Here is an 18,321-nt window from a genome sequence, read left to right as displayed (position 1 = left end):
TATAACCGTCCATTTGTGTTCCCAGCATCCGTTGGGATGTCATAAAGCTGAACTTGCTCTCGGGCAGGATCTCTGGCCTTTCAGAAGTGGCATATTTTTAGCAGGATGGCCCAAACCGAACAAGCTGCTCCCAAATATTTTCCAACATCTGCCGACCATCAGCGCATCTGCATTCCTCAGCTGGATTTCCTTCACCTGGATCAAACCTCACTGGAGATCTATCATCCCAGCTGAAGGAGGGGCCAGGGACGGGGAAGATGGACAGATGCCCTGCAGATCTGGTCTTCATAATGCGTGATTGCAGAGCTAAAGGTCTCTGATCGAAGATAAGATCGATATTCATTAAACCCATGTGCAGTGTCTTGCATGTGCTATAAGTAAATGAATCGTTGAATGAATGAATGATGCATTTTTATAGCGCTTTATTGTGTATTTTTGTACACCCAAAGCGCTTTACAATCATGTGGGAGGGTCTGGTGAGAAGTTTTCTAACAAATTAAACCATTACGCCCCATAAAGACCGCCTTGTCTCCCCTGTGATTCCTGATGTTTTAGTTCTGTGCTTTATGCTCTGAAAACTCCTGTAAACACCGATTGGAGCTCTGTTTGGAAAAGCACTCAAGATTCCGGGCACAGCTCCATGCTCTCCGCTATTGCTGGGTCTCTTAATTGTTTTCTTGAAGGAACTAAATGAACGAGCAGCTCAGGTTTTATTGTAGGAAGCAAGTGAAGGCTTACGGTTCCCCAATAGCATTCCATTCAACAGAGAGAAGCGAGAGAAACTTCCAGAACTGCTGTTATATAAACCAGCCCTTAATTCTAAACGTTGAAAGATTGTGTCTCATGAATGACCTGTGCTTTTGGCACTGTTGTCAACATTCAAGAACGTAACACAAGGGGATTAGTTCATAAATAAATATTTTATTTGTAACATATAAAATTAGATCATAGATCATTTTTACACTTTATTCCAGTATGGCATTGTTCAAATAAAAGCGCTACATTTGCGATAAATAATATTAATAACAATAATAAAACATTCATTCAACCTTTAAAGTCTGTTGTTAATCATGTCGTGGAGTTGGATTTCTCTAGCTGCCAAACAATGAGGATGCGTTCACCCGCATTAGGAGGGAGTGTTACGTGGACAAACTCAACCTTGACCAGGTTCATAGTCTACCAGTTGTATGTTTTGCATGTGCATATCTACAATTGGGAATATACACACACACACAAGTCTACAGTTTGGGTCATGTTTTGTATTTAGACATCAAGATATACATCAGGAATTGTAATATTAACAACTGCATCTTTACAGGTTGCTCCATAACGAAGCTATAAAACGTAGCACTCCATTGTGGAGCGAGCCTTTTCGAAACGCTGACGCGGCCTCAGCAAACAGTGCACTTCAAAGTCCCCATAATGTAAGTCTGTAATTCCGTGGGAATCTAGTTACAACAGGAGATGTAGTTGATTGGCCGGCGGATGGGCCCCCCGATTGCGCAGCTGGGCTGCCATTGGTCGTCGCTCGTGACGCGCTCCCGGTCACGCAAGGGTCGAGGCGGGATTCCCTGGCTGGCGCTCAGTCTCTGAACTTGTGGATGTCGTTGAAGAGTCTGTAGAAGGGGTAGGTGGCGTCGTTGCCATTGGCGCAGTTGTAGGTGCACTTGCAGGACTCGATCATCATGACGTTCTTGTTGAAGGTCTCGCCGTCCTCGCAGCGGAACTTGACGCGGATGGTGCGGGTCTGCTGCGGGCTGCAGCAGCGGCTGTCCACGCAGGAGCCACAGTACCTGGGGCGGTACTTCTTCAGACTGGAGCATCCGGCGTAGGTGAACTTCACCGGCTGCATGGACTTCTTGGTCCGGTTGCATTTCTTTCCCTTCTGTTGAGAGTACACAAGATAAGTCAGATGCATGGAAGATAAGTCAAATGCATGCAAATAACATGATGCAATGCGTTTGTTTTGGCAGGGATGTTGCATACCTTGAGGCTGGTGTATGGCGATTGGCTGCATGGACGGACTTCGCAGATCCTGGTCTCTTTAACCAACTTGCATTCGCCGTTGTCGTTGGTTATCCTGGTGGAGATTCCAGTGCCACAGGTCTTGGAGCATTGAGACCAGGGTGTGGTCTGCACTATGCACTTCTCAAACTGGCGGGATTCCGGCTGCGATCGGAATGCTGTGAACAAACGAAGCGCTATTTAAAACTCTGCTTGTATACAAATCACACATGCATGCTAAGCCAAAGCATGTTTGATCTTACCAGGCAAGGATTTGAGTCCGGCCTTCACGATGGAGATGAGCTCGTTCGTTTTGGTGAGGTCGCTCTCGGTGTCGTCGACCGTCGGATCGTTGCCAAACAGCTTGTCGATGGATTCCTTAGTCTTCCCGTCATCGCAGACCCATTCCTCGCAGCACTGGCCTGGCACTTTGACCAGTCTGGGGTTGGCGCAGCCCAACGTGGGCAGGGAGAGCTCTTGTGGGCAAAGCGGAATGCAGCCCACTGCCCCGTCGATGCAAGTGCACTGGTGCTTGCAGTTAGGCTGGAAGCTCTCTCCATTCTGGTAGATCCTGCTGTTGTACTCGCATGGTCTGCCCTCGGATTTGGCTGTTAGCGAAAACGAAAGAGCTTTGAGCATTCCAATGCAAGAAGTCCAAACATCCAACTTATTTTTCTTTTTTCCTTCCACCAAGACTTCCCCCTTCCAATCCACACATGCTTTCCATTCGGTGTCTTTTACAAAGTAATGAGAAACATACCTCGGCAGATGCCTCTGGTGGCCCCATGGATGGCCCCGAAGTTGCACTCCAGCCCTTTGGTGTGGTCGCACGGCTCGGTCTTGCTGCAGTCTTCGTTCAGCTGTCTGGCACACACTTTGCAGCAGCCGCAGCCGTCTGAGACCAGACTGACTCCAGGCGCGCATTTGGGAAGCTCTGGCGGGCATGAGCATGTCCCTGGGCAGCTGGAGAAGACCTGAGCAGAAAAACCAGGAAACTTTAATGACTTTCAAGCCACTTTACAACAAAGATAAAACTAAATGTAGAAGTTTAAGAAAAAGTTAGTGAAAGTAAGACTCTAGTGTAAATAACTGAGGGATCTAGCACCTCAGTGTCTATTGTGTAATATACAATACAGCGTTCTAACTGGAGGACACGTTTGTGCATTCAAAAACTAATCCTCCACTGTAAACGCCCCCTAAATGATCAATAATTGCATGAATATACTGTGGGTTGTTTCTTCGAGTAAGTTCTCCATTGTAAGTCATCATACACAACGTCTATAATAAGCAACCAGGAAACTTTAATGACTTTAAAGCCACTTTACAACAAAGATAAAACTAAATGTAGAAGTTTAAGAAAAAGTTAGTGAAAGTAAGACTCTAGTGTAAATAACTGAGGGATCTAGCACCTCGGTGTCTATTGTGTAATATACAATACAGCGTTCTAACACGTTTGTGCATTCAAAAACTAATCCTCCACTGTAAACGCCCCCTAAATGATCAACAATTCCATGAATATACTGTGGGTTGTTTCTTCGAGTAAGTTCTCCATTCTAAGTCATCATACACAACGTCTATAATAAGCATATGAGTAATAAAAGTAACTTACCACATTAAAGTGTGCAATAAGGATGACTATAACAGCCCAAGCAAACATCTTCGCTTCTCTGTGTACTGTAGATTGTTGAGTCAAACGAACAATTCCTCGGTTTAAGTCCTCGTTTGCGCGTCGCGTTCTCGCTTTGTTTTGGTGCGTCTGAAGGCGCAGCGCTCTGAGACTGAAGACGCGCTCAGCTCCTCTTTTATACGGTAGCGGGGCCCTGACGTCACCATCGCTGAACTGTCCCGAAGCTATGCGAGGAATGTTTCTTGGCGCGTTTTCCATCCGAGCTAAGCACCACCCTGTCTAACTTTCTTTTGTCTGTCTTAAATGATTTTCCCCTCTCACTGAACGCATTTTTTTATCTGTTTCCCCCCTCTGTATTTCTCTCTCTCTCTCCCCTCTGCTCTCCACGTTTCCTTTTTGCGTATGCATAAAGTCAATACTTTAATTCTTGGAACCATAACTATTATTTATCTAGGCTATAGGTATAAAACGTTCTAATAGCATATCCCAACGTGTAAAGAAGCTTGTACTTTGTTTTGTATTTTGGAGTCAGATAGATGCAGCTGTATAGGTTTATTTATGTTATTATGTTTTGATATGTCTCATTTTGTGGTTGAGGTTCGCATTATACATGCTAAAGATGCTTTAAATAAAACACTAAACGTTTATTTGATATGTGTACCTTGTAAGTCTATAATAAAGTGATGCATAATGACATTATTTCATATCGATGTACGATCCGAATCAGATCAAACAGCTGTTGCTATAGTTAATCCGAACGTGAAATTATAGTCGCGTTCTCACAATAAGTGTGTTGAAAACACTGTTTTGTTCCAATCATATGCCTGTTTTGGCGTATTATTTCACTGACATAATGATTACTAACTACTTTGTTTTGGGTAACGTCACGTCAAATATTAGCGTTATTACTCGCCATTGAAATATGTCGTGGTCCCCAGGGGTCTATTAATGGCGTTATGCGAGATCATTCCGAGCGCGTCAACCATAAATTATTCCACAGGATGCTATGCGCTTTGGGGAATTTTATCCATTTTCAAACACTCAGACTTAGAGTTAGAACTGTTTGAAAACGCTTTATGCCATCAAGCACCGTAAAGGCAATATTCTGTGCGAATTTAGAGACGTTCTAAACTCAAACTTTACGGCTTCTATTTTTGGCTCTTGACTCAACAGCTCGAAGCGATTCCAGATGTGGAGCCTGATTCCAGATGTAACAATATGACCATATTTGGTCTGGGCAGTAGCCTGCATTATTAACATTTCTGCTAGAGTTATCCAACCACAAAGCATTCCTGACAGCTTAAAGGATTCCTAAATATGCTCTCCATGGAGGAAATTCCACCAGCTAATTTAATATTCATGCAGTCTGTCCATCACATAGTGAAAGAAAAAGTGCAACAGGCATCCAGTTTTCCATACGAGGTGTTTAAAAAAATAAAAAAGTGGACTGTTTTTGTCTGAGATTCCAAATAAATGGCATTCCACCGAAATCCAGAGATTAGAAGTCTTTGGATACACACACAAACCAAACTGACTGTGAGAGTAAGGGAATGTACAATATTGTCCTGACAGCACTGAGTAGTTCTTTCCACAGACTCGCAGAGAGCAGGAGCGTCTGGACACTGAGATGTCCTGATGAAGAACGTTTGCCACCTGGATTGAGGACTTTTGGAGATGTGTCATAGCTCGGGTTTGTTTGACTTTTACATCTTTATGGACCGTTTGTTTGTAGCTAGCCTGGTTTGCATGTGTGCAATCAAACAAATCAGGACGACACTGGTTCAAGTAACTGGTGTATGAAGATGTTTCTGATCTGTTCATTGAGATCTTGAGTTCTGAAACCCTGTGGTTAATCTGGTTTCAGTTCATTTTTCCCATATTGCGACACTAGATGGTGATGTGCTGTACTGTGTCATTGTAGTAAAGATGATCTGTAGTCTTTACCATGACTTGATGATGTGATTTTACTATAGTAAACATCAATAGCCAATAAATAATTGCATTTATTCATACTAATATTTGAATGAAGTCATTTTGAATTAGTAGTGCTGGAAAATCCAGTTTTAGAACTGCATAGAACTTGTGTTTTGGAACATGTTAGCTGGGTCTTTGGCTTGTAGACCATCTCGGACCATCTAAGCTGGTTTGTATTGAACTGATGTTGTGTTTTGCTCGGCAGAAACCAGCTAGCATGTTCCAGACGCTGCTAGCAGTTTAAGACGTATTGCCTAACAGCTGATGATGAGGTGTAAACGTGCCATGTTTGTTCATGGACATGTATGTGTCTGAGCCAATCACCTGGGGTGTAAGATGATGAAAAATGACATCATGATCATGCTGATTGGCTGATGGCACCACAAGAATGCAAGCGTTCCCAAACCCTTCACCAGTGACTATCCTGAGCTGTGACGGCAAATAATTCTGCTCTGCCAGAATACATGAATGTCATTAGTCAAAGATGCTTTTATAGCCGAATGGTTTTAAAAACCCAACTGCTTGTGCTTGGTTTACCAGTATCTAATCAGTTTTATTGCTATTTTTTTATCATTTAAATACCTTGTTTGGTTTGAAATGATACAATTTTTGTGCTGGAATGTTGTACTTGTAAATTATGCTTGTGCTGTTCTTAAAAATATATGCCGCTTGCTTTTTATATTTTATTATAGCCAACCCAATGTCAGCAAACCTACATGACAAAAAATAATTGACAGACAGAGAATATTTCTGATTGGCTACTGAAAGGTGAGCTGCTTCCCTGATTTGTTTTCGTTTTGTAGTGTATTTGTTTCGGTGATATCCGTTAGGTAGTCGTGAGTTTTTATGCGTGGCATTCTTTTAGTGTTCAAATACTGCTTTTGCCAGTGCTAGGGAGTTCTGGGTGGTTACTAGGGCGTTGCTAGGGTGTTCTGGTGGTTGTTAGGGTGTTGCTAGGGTGTTCTGGTGGTTGTTAGGACATTGCTAGGGTGTTCTGGTTGGTGGCTAGACTGTTGCTTAAGTGGACTGGGTAAACCACATGAGCCAACTCGATAAATATAATGACACGTGATAGAAGATTTGAAAAGACGGACCGTTTTGTAGTATATTTCAACATAAACACACATCGCAAGACAGGTAATGAACACATCTAATTATCATTTATAATTAATATTCGGCTGAAATGTTGTAAGAACATGTAACATGTAATCATGTCACTGGAATTCGAGTGATTACTGTCCCAACGTGCAGTTAGTCAGGGAACTTACCAGTGACCGAATTCGTGTACACGATCTACTGATTTACGAGCTAGGGAGCTGATTGAGACGCACCCCAGTGCAAGGCTAGGGAGTTCTGGGTGGTTACTAGGGCGTTGCTAGGGTGTCCTGGGTGGTTGCTAGACTGTTGCTAGGGTGGACTGGGTTGTTTCTAGGCTAGTGCTAGGCTAGGGGTGTTCTGGTGGATACTGGGCAGTTGCTAGGGTGTTCTAGGTGGTTACTAGGCTGTTGCTAGGGTGGTCAGGGTGGTTAGTAGGCCATTACTAGGTGGTTGCTAAGGTTGCTAACTGCTACGATGCTAGGGTGTTCTGGGTTGTTACTAGGCCATTGCTAGGGTGTTCTAACAGGTTAATAGGCCATTGCTAGGGTGTTCTAGGTGGTTACTAGGTTGTTGCTAGGGTGGTTATTAGGCCATTACTAGGTGGTTGCTACGGGGTTCTGAAAGGCTGTATTCCTCTATTATTTTCTCAATAGTAGTTTACATTCTGCTTTTCCCGGTGCGAGTGATCAAAGTCAGCTGAAGCGTCTTTCCTGGAGAGAGTGAGAACATGTAACATGTAATCATGTCACTGGAATTCGAGTGATTACTGTCCCAACGTGCAGTTAGTCAGGGAACTTACCAGTGACCGAATTCGTGTACACGATCTACTGATTTACGAGCTAGGGAGCTGATTGAGACGCACCCCAGTGCAAGGCTAGGGAGTTCTGGGTGGTTACTAGGGCGTTGCTAGGGTGTCCTGGGTGGTTGCTAGACTGTTGCTAGGGTGGACTGGGTTGTTTCTAGGCTAGTGCTAGGCTAGGGGTGTTCTGGTGGATACTGGGCAGTTGCTAGGGTGTTCTAGGTGGTTACTAGGCTGTTGCTAGGGTGGTCAGGGTGGTTAGTAGGCCATTACTAGGTGGTTGCTAAGGTTGCTAACTGCTACGATGCTAGGGTGTTCTGGGTTGTTACTAGGCCATTGCTAGGGTGTTCTGGGTGGTTACTAGGTTGTTGCTAGGGTGTTCTGGGTTGTTACTAGGCCATTGCTAGGGTGTTCTGGGTGGTTACTAGGTTGTTGCTAGGGTGTTCTGGGTTGTTACTAGGCCATTGCTAGGGTGTTCTAACAGGTTAATAGGCCATTGCTAGGGTGTTCTAGGTGGTTACTAGGTTGTTGCTAGGGTGGTTACTAGGCCATTACTAGGTGGTTGCTACGGGGTTCTGAACGGCTGTATTCCTCTATTATTTTCTCAGTAGTAGTTTACATTCTGCTTTTCCCGGTGCGAGCGATCGAAGTCAGCTGAAGCGTCTTTCCTGGAGAGAGTGAGCATAGAAAATGAGCTCACGAAGCCTTGACATCTGTTCCTGCACATGCCGTTCGGAAAGCGTTCTCCGTCTCTCCTGACTAGAGGGGCGCGGGGCTTTTAGGAAACAGTGCTGTCATTGTGTTCCAGTGGAGTCACCCCTCATTTTTCTATTCTGGAATTACACATCCAGGAACCATTACAAGAGCGTTTTTCATTTGTGTCCACCATGTTGTAATGGCAAACATAATATTTTCCACTGGGCTTCACTTTCTTCCAGGGCTTTGGCAGCAGCTATTGATTACGAGCGCATGACTCGTCCGATCCCACCCCCTCCTTAAAGGAGAGTTGGACCGTGTCCATATTTCTACATTATGTAAAGCTCTACAGACGAGCAGCAGCTCTGCTTGTGTTTATTATACCATAGGATGTGGTGTGGAAGTTCTTGCGCGATTCATCCCATCCTGCCAGAGCGATATCAAAGAGATGTTATCCAGCTATTCGGCCCTTGTTTGCTCCGTGGCTTTTCCCGTCATAGTTCACCGAGACTATGCGATGTCATTTCCTGTGAATGAACTGCTACTCAAATCACACAAATGCCTCTGCACCCTTTCTCCCGGGACTGGAACTGTCATTTTTGGTAGCAAAACTGCACAAATAGGCCTGCCGTTTGTCAGTGATTTGATTGCTTGATTTAGGCTATTTAATTGATAGTTGGCTATACGGCAATTGTTTGCTAAGGGGTTCTGAAAGCCTTGAAAACTATCTGATATGATGCATTGTGTGGTTACTAGGTCATTGCTAGGGGGTTGATAAGGGGTTCTGAAATCCTAAAACTATCTACTCTGATTCTAGGGTGTTCTGATTAGTTACTAGACCATTGCTAATGGGTTCAGAAATGCTAAAACTATCTGCTATGGCGCTCTGATACACTGGGTGGTTACTAGGATGTTGCTAGGTGGTTGCTAAGGAGTTCTGAAATGTTAAAATGATCTATTATTATGATGCTATGATGTTCTGGTTGCTTCCTGGATCATTGCCAGGTGGTTGCTAAGGGGTTCTGAAATGCTAAACTGTCTGCTCTGATGCTAGGTTGTTCTGTGTGGTTACTAGACCGTTGCTAGGTGTTTGCTAAGGGCTTCTAAAATGCTAAATCTATCTACTATGATGCTATGTTCTTCTGTGTGGTTACTAGGCCGTTGCTAGGTGGTTGCTAAGGGGTTCTGAAATGCTTAAACTATCTGCTATGATTCTCTGATGTACTGGGTGGTTACTAGGACATAGCTAGGTGGTTGCTAAAGGATTTAGAAGTGCTAAAATGATCTACTCTGATGCTAGGGTGTTTTGGTTGCTTACTGGATCATTGCTAGGTGGTTGCAAAGGGGTTCTGAAATGCTAAAACTATCTGCTATGATTCTCTGATGCACTGAGTGGTTACTTGGCCGTTGCTAGGTGGTTGCTAAGGAGTTCTGAATGGTTGTCAGGGTGTTGCTATGTGGTTGTCAGGGTGAAAGGCATCGTAAGTCTGGTTTTCAGTAAAGCCTCTCCTGTCTTCAAGTAGGTGTAATTTATTTATCCTAGTTAATAATAATGCTTAAGAATAAACGATAGTGATCCTGATGAGTGGAATTTTCCCCTCATGCTGAAGTTTTACAGTCTACACAGCTGCTCCCGGATAAATATTTTAGCCATGACATGTGCTTCCTCCGACTGTACGGAGAAAGTGTTTATCCTGTGGGATCTGATCTGTTTACAGTCTGGGATTCTGGAGCGTTTGATTTGTGTGATAAGTACAAGAGGGAAGATGCCGAGATTCATTTCAGGATGAAGTCATGAAATCACACGCTCCAGTTGAACATCTCACTCCGTATGACCTAATAAAGCCACATAGAGCTGATAGTGAGATCATGTTGAAGAGCTGGTTGAATACACTTTTTATTGATATTTTACAGTAGTAACAACTATAAATGTAGCTAACAATGTTGTTTTTGTAACTATAGATACCATAGTAAATTCTTAGCACTGTTCCAAAACCTAGTGAGCTGCCTACCTAGACAGCATAAGACCTATACATCATTAGCAGTGTCTCAGAACAAGCCGCTCACAAAAGATTTTAAAATAAATATGGTGGGTAACTCAATTAATTTGGAAGCAGGGTTTACAGATCACAATGCAAGCGGGAGAAGTCTCATGTTACGGCCGTCACGATCGCGGATGACAACGTCCCGTATCAACACTGTTCATGTATCTCAGGGTACGATTAAATTAATGTACATTTAACCAGTTTAATATGGAGACGCACTGAAATGTAGACCTTCGTTATGTGTTTTTGACCTACACTGTACATGACGTGAGAACAGTTCGCTATTTAGGTTTGTACGTTAGCATGGACTCATTAACTTTAACTAAAAGAGATACCTTGCTGAAGCACAAGATGTCATTAACGTTCTGCTTGAGCAGATGAAAATTGTAACTTAATGAGAGTATGACAACCATAAAATGAACGTTTTCGTCTTCATTGGGATTAGTGTCGAATGCTTACAGACTGCTTTGTGTGGGTTCAGGAAATGGAATAAAATAAATTCTATTGCCTATCCTCTCAGGATATCTGGAATCAGTGTTACAAGTACCCCAGGCACATCGTTTTTCCATTTTTTAGCATAAACTCCATCAAACCGATGTGAGCTTCGGATCTTCCAATGTTTCTCTATGGCGCAGAAACCTAAAGATGTCAGAGTTCCGCTCCCCGTGCAACTGATACTCAATTGCCATTGGCTCATCTGCGTTTGAGGGGAGAGGGGCTTACCGATAGGTCAATTGTCTGACTCGGTGTGTCACTGACAAAGTATTTTAAAAATACTTTTTTTATGCCCATTTTGTGCGCACAGAACGTTTATAAATGAGACCCCTGGTCTCCCTGGAAGAAGAGATTGTGAATCTCAATGAGATTCTCCTGGCTAAATAAAGGATTAATAAAAAAATACGATTTCATCATGCGATTTCTTTAATAGACATAACCGACTGTGTTTTTGTAACTTATGTGTGTTTATAACACAAACTTGTGTGTATTTTACAGTTTAAGCACAATAAGACATGAAAGAGGACTTTAGAAGTTTAGTTCTGTGACAGCTGCTTTCTGTGCGCGTGCTTCAGATGTGTGCGCTCAGAAAACCGTATATCAGAAGTTTAAACTAATATGGCTTTAAAACTTACAATTTTAGCGTGATAGACAATCAAAACCAAAAATGTTTTTAGCAGAGTATCTGAGGTATGAGCTGTAAAGGCACAGCCCTATTCTGGAAAAGGGGGCGGGGAACAGCAGCTCATTTGCATTTAAAGAGACATGTATGAAAACAGCGTTTCTGCTTCCACTCAAAATAGGCTTTTTGAAAATGATATAATAAATTATCTGTGGGGTATTTTGAGCTGAAACTTCACAGACACTTTCTGGGGACACTTGAGACTTATATTACATCTGTTAAAAAGGGGCATAATAGGTCCGCTAAATGAATAAATGTAAAACAGAATAAATGTAAACTACATTCCAGAGGTGTTCTGGAGCAGTAAGGGTTGGATTATGGTGCAGAGGTTCATCTCGGCGGATGTTGTATAATGTTCACGCAGAGAGTGCCGCTATAGAATGCGTTTAGTCCCCGAAAACCAGTTCCAAAAGGTCTTTGAAGCTCAAAGTTCATTCATCTTTTACGGCCTTCCAAGCTGCGCGCCAGGTGCGCTAGGACCCGCTCGCCTTTCCTCAGCCCGCATATTTCCTCTCCGAGGGGAAAGCCGGAGGAATGGAAAAACGGAGCTCAGGGAGGGAAGGGGGGAACGGAATGAGAGGATGGAATGTGGGGCTCCGGGAATGTTTAGACCGGTCTGGATAATTGAGTGGATTTGGAACAAGAAAAGACAAACTTTGTTCCTGGGGTGTGCAGGAAGGTACTCAAGGATGTCTGGAGAACGATTCCAGCCGCGCTCGACGGAAAGATGGAAAGACTGAGGAATGTCCATAGAAAAGAGGAATTCCAGCCGTGCGCACAAACAGCGTGACCTGAGCTCTGAAATTCTTTCTAAAAATGGAGAGTTCCTAATGCTTACTAAACAATTCACATCCCATGTCAATACGCTCGTAAAAATAAAGGTTCCAAATGGGAGTTTTCAGAGTGATGCAATAGAAGGTCTCCTCAAAGAGCGAACATTTCTGATTTTGTCTGAATATTTTGATTATCTGAAGAATCATTTTCCACTATATAAAGTGCAATGGAAAAGTTCCATGGATGTTAAAGGATAATATTTAATAATAAATACTTAATATCATAGATTTGACTGCACTGACACAGAACAAAACTTGAACCAAATTCAGCTGACCCTATTGTCTTCTGTTAGATTTTCTGTTTCTGTTCTCGGAACTTTGGCTAATGTTCTGGCAAGAGTCTCTGAACGTTTTTCCAGTAACGTTATTAGAATGTTTGTTCAAAGTTATCGGTTCTTTAATAATGTTCTAAAAACTTAAAAAAAGTTATTTATACATCAATTATGTAACGTTTTAGTTGGACATTCATCTAACGTTTTTTTTTTTAAATGTTACTACTTGTTTCAGAACGTTCAGAGAACTTACAAACATAATACAAACATAATCAGGGAAAGTAAGATTGTATCTTTGACAACATCTTACATCAACAACAAAACAAGCATTAGTTTACGTATACAGACAGAGAAACGCATCATAATAAAGTTAACGTGTCTTTTAAACGCATCCTCATAAAGCATCAGAAATCTCTTATCACATTGGTGCGCGTCGCGTCGGGCGCGTCCGTGACGTCATCAGCGCGCTGTTCTTCTCGCCCTTTCAGAGCTCGAGCCGCCGTGCGCGTGCAGAACCACAACAGGGAACAACAAACAAACAAACAGTCCAACAATAAACACGACGCGCAGAGTCGCGGTGAGGGAGTGAAGCGATGGCTGGGCTGATGTCTGGGTTTGGCTGCTTTACGCACGCCGTGGTGCGCGCGGTGCCCCAGTCTCTGGCCAGAGACGCGCTGAGGAGCGGCGGTCTGGAGGTGGACCTGCTCAAAGTGCAGGAGGAGTATGAAGAATACGTGTCGGTCCTGAAGCACCGGCTCGGGCTGGAGGTGCTGGAGCTGGCCGCGGACGAGGCGCTGCCGGACTGCGTGTTCGTGGAGGACGCGGCGGTGGTGTGCGGCGACACGGCGCTCGTCTCCAGACCCGGAGCCCAGAGCAGGAGGAGGGAGGTAAAGAACAGAGCAGAACAAAACAGAACGGGTTCTCATGCGCTGTCAGTGCGAATGATGCACTTGATCCGGATGCGCACCACAATATCCTTCACTTTCTGCATTAAGAGTGATTGTTGGTTTGTTTTTCTTCTTTTTTCTTCTTTTTTTTTTAAGTATCTTTCTCATATTGTCGTGCATGCTCAACAAACAATCCAACTAAAATGTGAAAAGTTTCAACTTGAGGTCAAGAGTATATATATATATATACGTACATATTTTACATATGTGTATATATGTATGTGTGTGTGTGTATATTTAGCATATGCGTATATACGCACACATACATAGTTTTTTGAAAGATTTTTCTTTGTAAATAAAATAAAAAATTATTATTGCACACAATATTAATTAACTTTACACATTATACAATGCCACTTTTTCAGAGTGATATGATGGTCTTAATGGTAATGATAATAATAATCATTATTATTATTGCTATTAAGACCATTATATCATTCTGAAAAAAATACATTAAATTAAATAATTAAATAAATAACATTAAATTTAAAAAAAAACTGCTATTGCTTATGCCATTATATTTATGCAATGTGTTTTGTGATCTAAATAGACTAAATGTATTTGTGTCTTTTTTTGGGGTTCATGTTAGTTCATGCATACCGTTCAGTAACTTGTTTCAGGTTTGTGAAAATTGTTTGTAGTCTGATGCATGTGTGCATGCATGTTGTGCATTGACTGGCATATAAGCATGATCAGCTTCTGATCAAGTGTGCGTTTCCCAAAACCATCGTTATCTGATTATAGTCGTTACTTCCATTGAACTCTGTTGGTAACGACGGAACTTGTGACCATAGTTGCTTTTGGGAAATGCATCCCTGATTGGTTTCAAGCAAGCATTTTGTTAGTGTTAGATGAGACTGTTAATGCAATAAAATCACTAAACATGAAAAGTTATTTGTGCATGTGATTTTCATAGGGATTACTTTATGTTTTACCCTATAACATTTTATATGCATTTTATAGCTGTATCATTCATTTCATAAAATGCGTCAAGTTTTCTTCTGGTAAAGTTACAGGACTTTGTGCAAACATTAATCCAGCTAAGCTGGTAAATCATTTTTTCAGGTGTGCTGTCAACAGCTGTGTGCACTCCACTGCATGCAGTAAACGAACAGGTGTTTTCTTATAATGACTGCTGTGCATGAAAGGGTTAAATCACAGCAGCACATGCCTGTCATTCATAATACATCATAATTTGCTGAGGTGTGCATTAATGCATTTGTGTTTAGGCAGCATCCTGTAGAGAGATTTGAAGGTCATATTTGCCTTTTATTGTAAAAACAATTCTATATGCCTCTCTGTGTGGCTGCGAAGCTGTTGCAGTATGTTGCTAAAGTGTTGTTAGGGGTTGCTATGCAGTTGGAAGGGTTGCTTGTTGCAATAGATCATTTAATTGGGCAATGTTTGGTCATTTTAGCCATAAGAGTCTTTGAAACGTATCCAGGAGTTTTGGATGAACTGAGTGAGAATGTAATGTGTTTTGTTTGTTCGTTTCATGGAGACGCCTGCATCAATATTTACTCAAACTACTTTGCTGCACGCTGGTTTGGTTTTGTGATATCATTGATGTCTTATTTACTTATCTCTAAGTGGCACTGAATGACTTCATATTATAATGCACATTTATAGTTGCCATTTAGTTTGTAAATTTTACAAAGTTTTTCACACAGTTATTTTCCCCTGTTAATATAATACATTATATTGTTATAATATAAATATTATATATATAGTTTGGGATCAGTAAGATTTTTAATGTTTTTGAAGTAAGTTTCTTATGCTCATCAAGGCTGTATTTATTTGATCAAAAATACAGAACATTTTTTTTTTTTGAGAAATATATTTACAATTTTAAATAACCGTTTTCTTTTTTTTTTAAATATACTTTTAAATGCAATTTATTCCTATGAAGCAAAGCTGGATTATCATTACTCAAGTCTTCAGTGTCACATGATCCTTCTTCAGAAATCATTCTAATATGCTGATTTATTATATCAATGCTGGAAACAGTTTAATATTTTTCCTTTCATTAGATCGTGTTGATGCTTATCTCTGTGAGTGTCTGTATTTGTGTGTTTTTCTGTGCGCGTCTCCCAGTGGGATGAATGTGGCCCGGAGGGATCTGCTGTGAGTCTGACGCTGGATCTGCTCTCAGTTGTGATTCTTCTTTGAATGTTGTGATGCTTTATAAGAAGCGTCTGAATCTGAGCCTGTGAATCCAGCACTGGTGGACTAAAGACATGAATCTGGATGAAAATAATGTCTTTTGCATTGATTTGTGTGTCAGTAGGGAGTAGAGGGGTTCAGTTTGTCTTACAATCATAGGGTGACCAGGTTATATATATATATATATATATATATACACATACATACACACACACACACATGCTTACAAAAAAAAACTGCTATTGCTTATGCCATTATATTTATGCAATGTGTTTTGTGATCTAAATAGACTAAATGTATTTGTGTCTTTTTTTGGGGTTCATGTTAGTTCATGCATACCGTTCAGTAACTTGTTTCAGGTTTGTGAAAATTGTTTGTAGTCTGATGCATGTGTGCATGCATGTTGTGCATTGACTGGCATATAAGCATGATCAGCTTCTGATCAGGTGTGCGTTTCCCAAAACCATTGTTATCTGATTATAGTCGTTACTTCCATTGAACTCTGTTGGTAACGACGGAACTTGTGACCATAGTTGCTTTTGGGAAATGCATCCCTGATTGGTTTCAAGCAAGCATTTTGTTAGTGTTAGATGAGACTGTTAATGCAATAAAATCACTAAACATGAAAAGTTATTTGTGCATGTGATTTTCATAGGGATTACTTTATGTTTTACCCTATAACATTTTATATGCATTTTATAGCTGTATCATTCATTTCATAAAATGCGTCAAGTTTTCTTCTGGTAAAGTTACAGGACTTTGTGCAAACATTAATCCAGCTAAGCTGGTAAATCATTTTTTCAGGTGTGCTGTCAACAGCTGTGTGCACTCCACTGCATGCAGTAAACGAACAGGTGTTTTCTTATAATGACTGCTGTGCATGAAAGGGTTAAATCACAGCAGCACATGCCTGTCATTCATAATACATCATAATTTGCTGAGGTGTGCATTAATGCATTTGTGTTTAGGCAGCATCCTGTAGAGAGATTTGAAGGTCATATTTGCCTTTTATTGTAAAAACAATTCTATATGCCTCTCTGTGTGGCTGCGAAGCTGTTGCAGTATGTTGCTAAAGTGTTGTTAGGGGTTGCTATGCAGTTGGAAGGGTTGCTTGTTGCAATAGATCATTTAATTGGGCAATGTTTGGTCATTTTAGCCATAAGAGTCTTTGAAACGTATCCAGGAGTTTTGGATGAACTGAGTGAGAATGTAATGTGTTTTGTTTGTTCGTTTCATGGAGACGCCTGCATCAATATTTACTCAAACTACTTTGCTGCACGCTGGTTTGGTTTTGTGATATCATTGATGTCTTATTTACTTATCTCTAAGTGGCACTGAATGACTTCATATTATAATGCACATTTATAGTTGCCATTTAGTTTGTAAATTTTACAAAGTTTTTCACACAGTTATTTTCCCCTGTTAATATAATACATTATATTGTTATAATATAAATATTATATATATAGTTTGGGATCAGTAAGATTTTTAATGTTTTTGAAGTAAGTTTCTTATGCTCATCAAGGCTGTATTTATTTGATCAAAAATACAGAACATTTTTTTTTTTTGAGAAATATATTTACAATTTTAAATAACCGTTTTCTTTTTTTTTTAAATATACTTTTAAATGCAATTTATTCCTATGAAGCAAAGCTGGATTATCATTACTCAAGTCTTCAGTGTCACATGATCCTTCTTCAGAAATCATTCTAATATGCTGATTTATTATATCAATGCTGGAAACAGTTTAATATTTTTCCTTTCATTAGATCGTGTTGATGCTTATCTCTGTGAGTGTCTGTATTTGTGTGTTTTTCTGTGCGCGTCTCCCAGTGGGATGAATGTGGCCCGGAGGGATCTGCTGTGAGTCTGACGCTGGATCTGCTCTCAGTTGTGATTCTTCTTTGAATGTTGTGATGCTTTATAAGAAGCGTCTGAATCTGAGCCTGTGAATCCAGCACTGGTGGACTAAAGACATCTATCTGGATGAAAATAATGTCTTTTGCATTGATTTGTGTGTCAGTAGGGAGTAGAGGGGTTCAGTTTGTCTTACAATCATAGGGTGACCAGGTTATATATATATATATATACACATACATACACACACACACACACACACACACACACACATGCTTACATAGTTATTTTGTTATATAAAAATAGAGAAGCAAATGATAAACCATAAGACAAATACGATACAAATTAAATATTAAATAAACAAATTTTTCTAATACAGTAGGTTTATTCAACATGTATACATTTAGGCCTATTTAACATTTTGTTTGATTAACATTACTAATACTGAGACAGACAAGTTTTTAATTAGGCTGCTGTCCCTTTAAGACCGAATGAATGTAATATACTGACACGCATCTGGTTTTCACCCACCTGTTTACGTTCACTTAAGCCATAACCGACTGTATTTACGTGAGATACTTCACACGATGGACATTTTGACAGAATTTGACAATTCAGGCGCAAGGAGAACTGATCGCAGAACTGGGATCACGCAGACGCGCGGCCGAGAGAGCGTTTCTGGTGTGTCATTCTGCGTGATTCCGCCTTCACTTACTGCAAGTTAATCGATAACGAATTGTGATTGGATGGCTCTCGCGTGACAGAATACTTCTACTACTTGCTCTGATCACCCAGTCGCAAAGAAATTTTGAAATACGGGACAAAACAT

At 41.0% G+C, this 18,321-nt stretch overlaps 1 protein-coding gene across 1 annotated transcript; it reads right to left on the bottom strand.

The window, feature by feature from the left end:
• Positions 1-932: 932 nt before the first annotated feature.
• Positions 933-3,765, bottom strand: LOC107730667 (protein CYR61-like). Its single transcript, XM_016541535.1, has 5 exons — positions 3,614-3,765; positions 2,765-2,978; positions 2,268-2,612; positions 1,987-2,183; positions 933-1,885 (listed from the first exon to the last, which is right to left on the bottom strand). Exons 1-5 carry the CDS (start codon positions 3,659-3,661, stop codon positions 1,583-1,585), a joined length of 1,107 nt encoding a protein of 368 aa, XP_016397021.1. The 5' UTR covers positions 3,662-3,765; the 3' UTR covers positions 933-1,582.
• Positions 3,766-18,321: the final 14,556 nt, after the last annotated feature.

This window comes from Sinocyclocheilus rhinocerous, unplaced genomic scaffold, assembly GCF_001515625.1.
Source record: "Sinocyclocheilus rhinocerous isolate Xijiao unplaced genomic scaffold, SAMN03320098_v1.1 scaffold2358, whole genome shotgun sequence".
In the NCBI taxonomy this organism is placed as follows: domain Eukaryota; kingdom Metazoa; phylum Chordata; class Actinopteri; order Cypriniformes; family Cyprinidae; genus Sinocyclocheilus; species Sinocyclocheilus rhinocerous.
The sequence above is the reverse complement of the archived record's forward strand: the minus strand, read 5'-3'. Positions and strand labels throughout refer to the sequence as shown.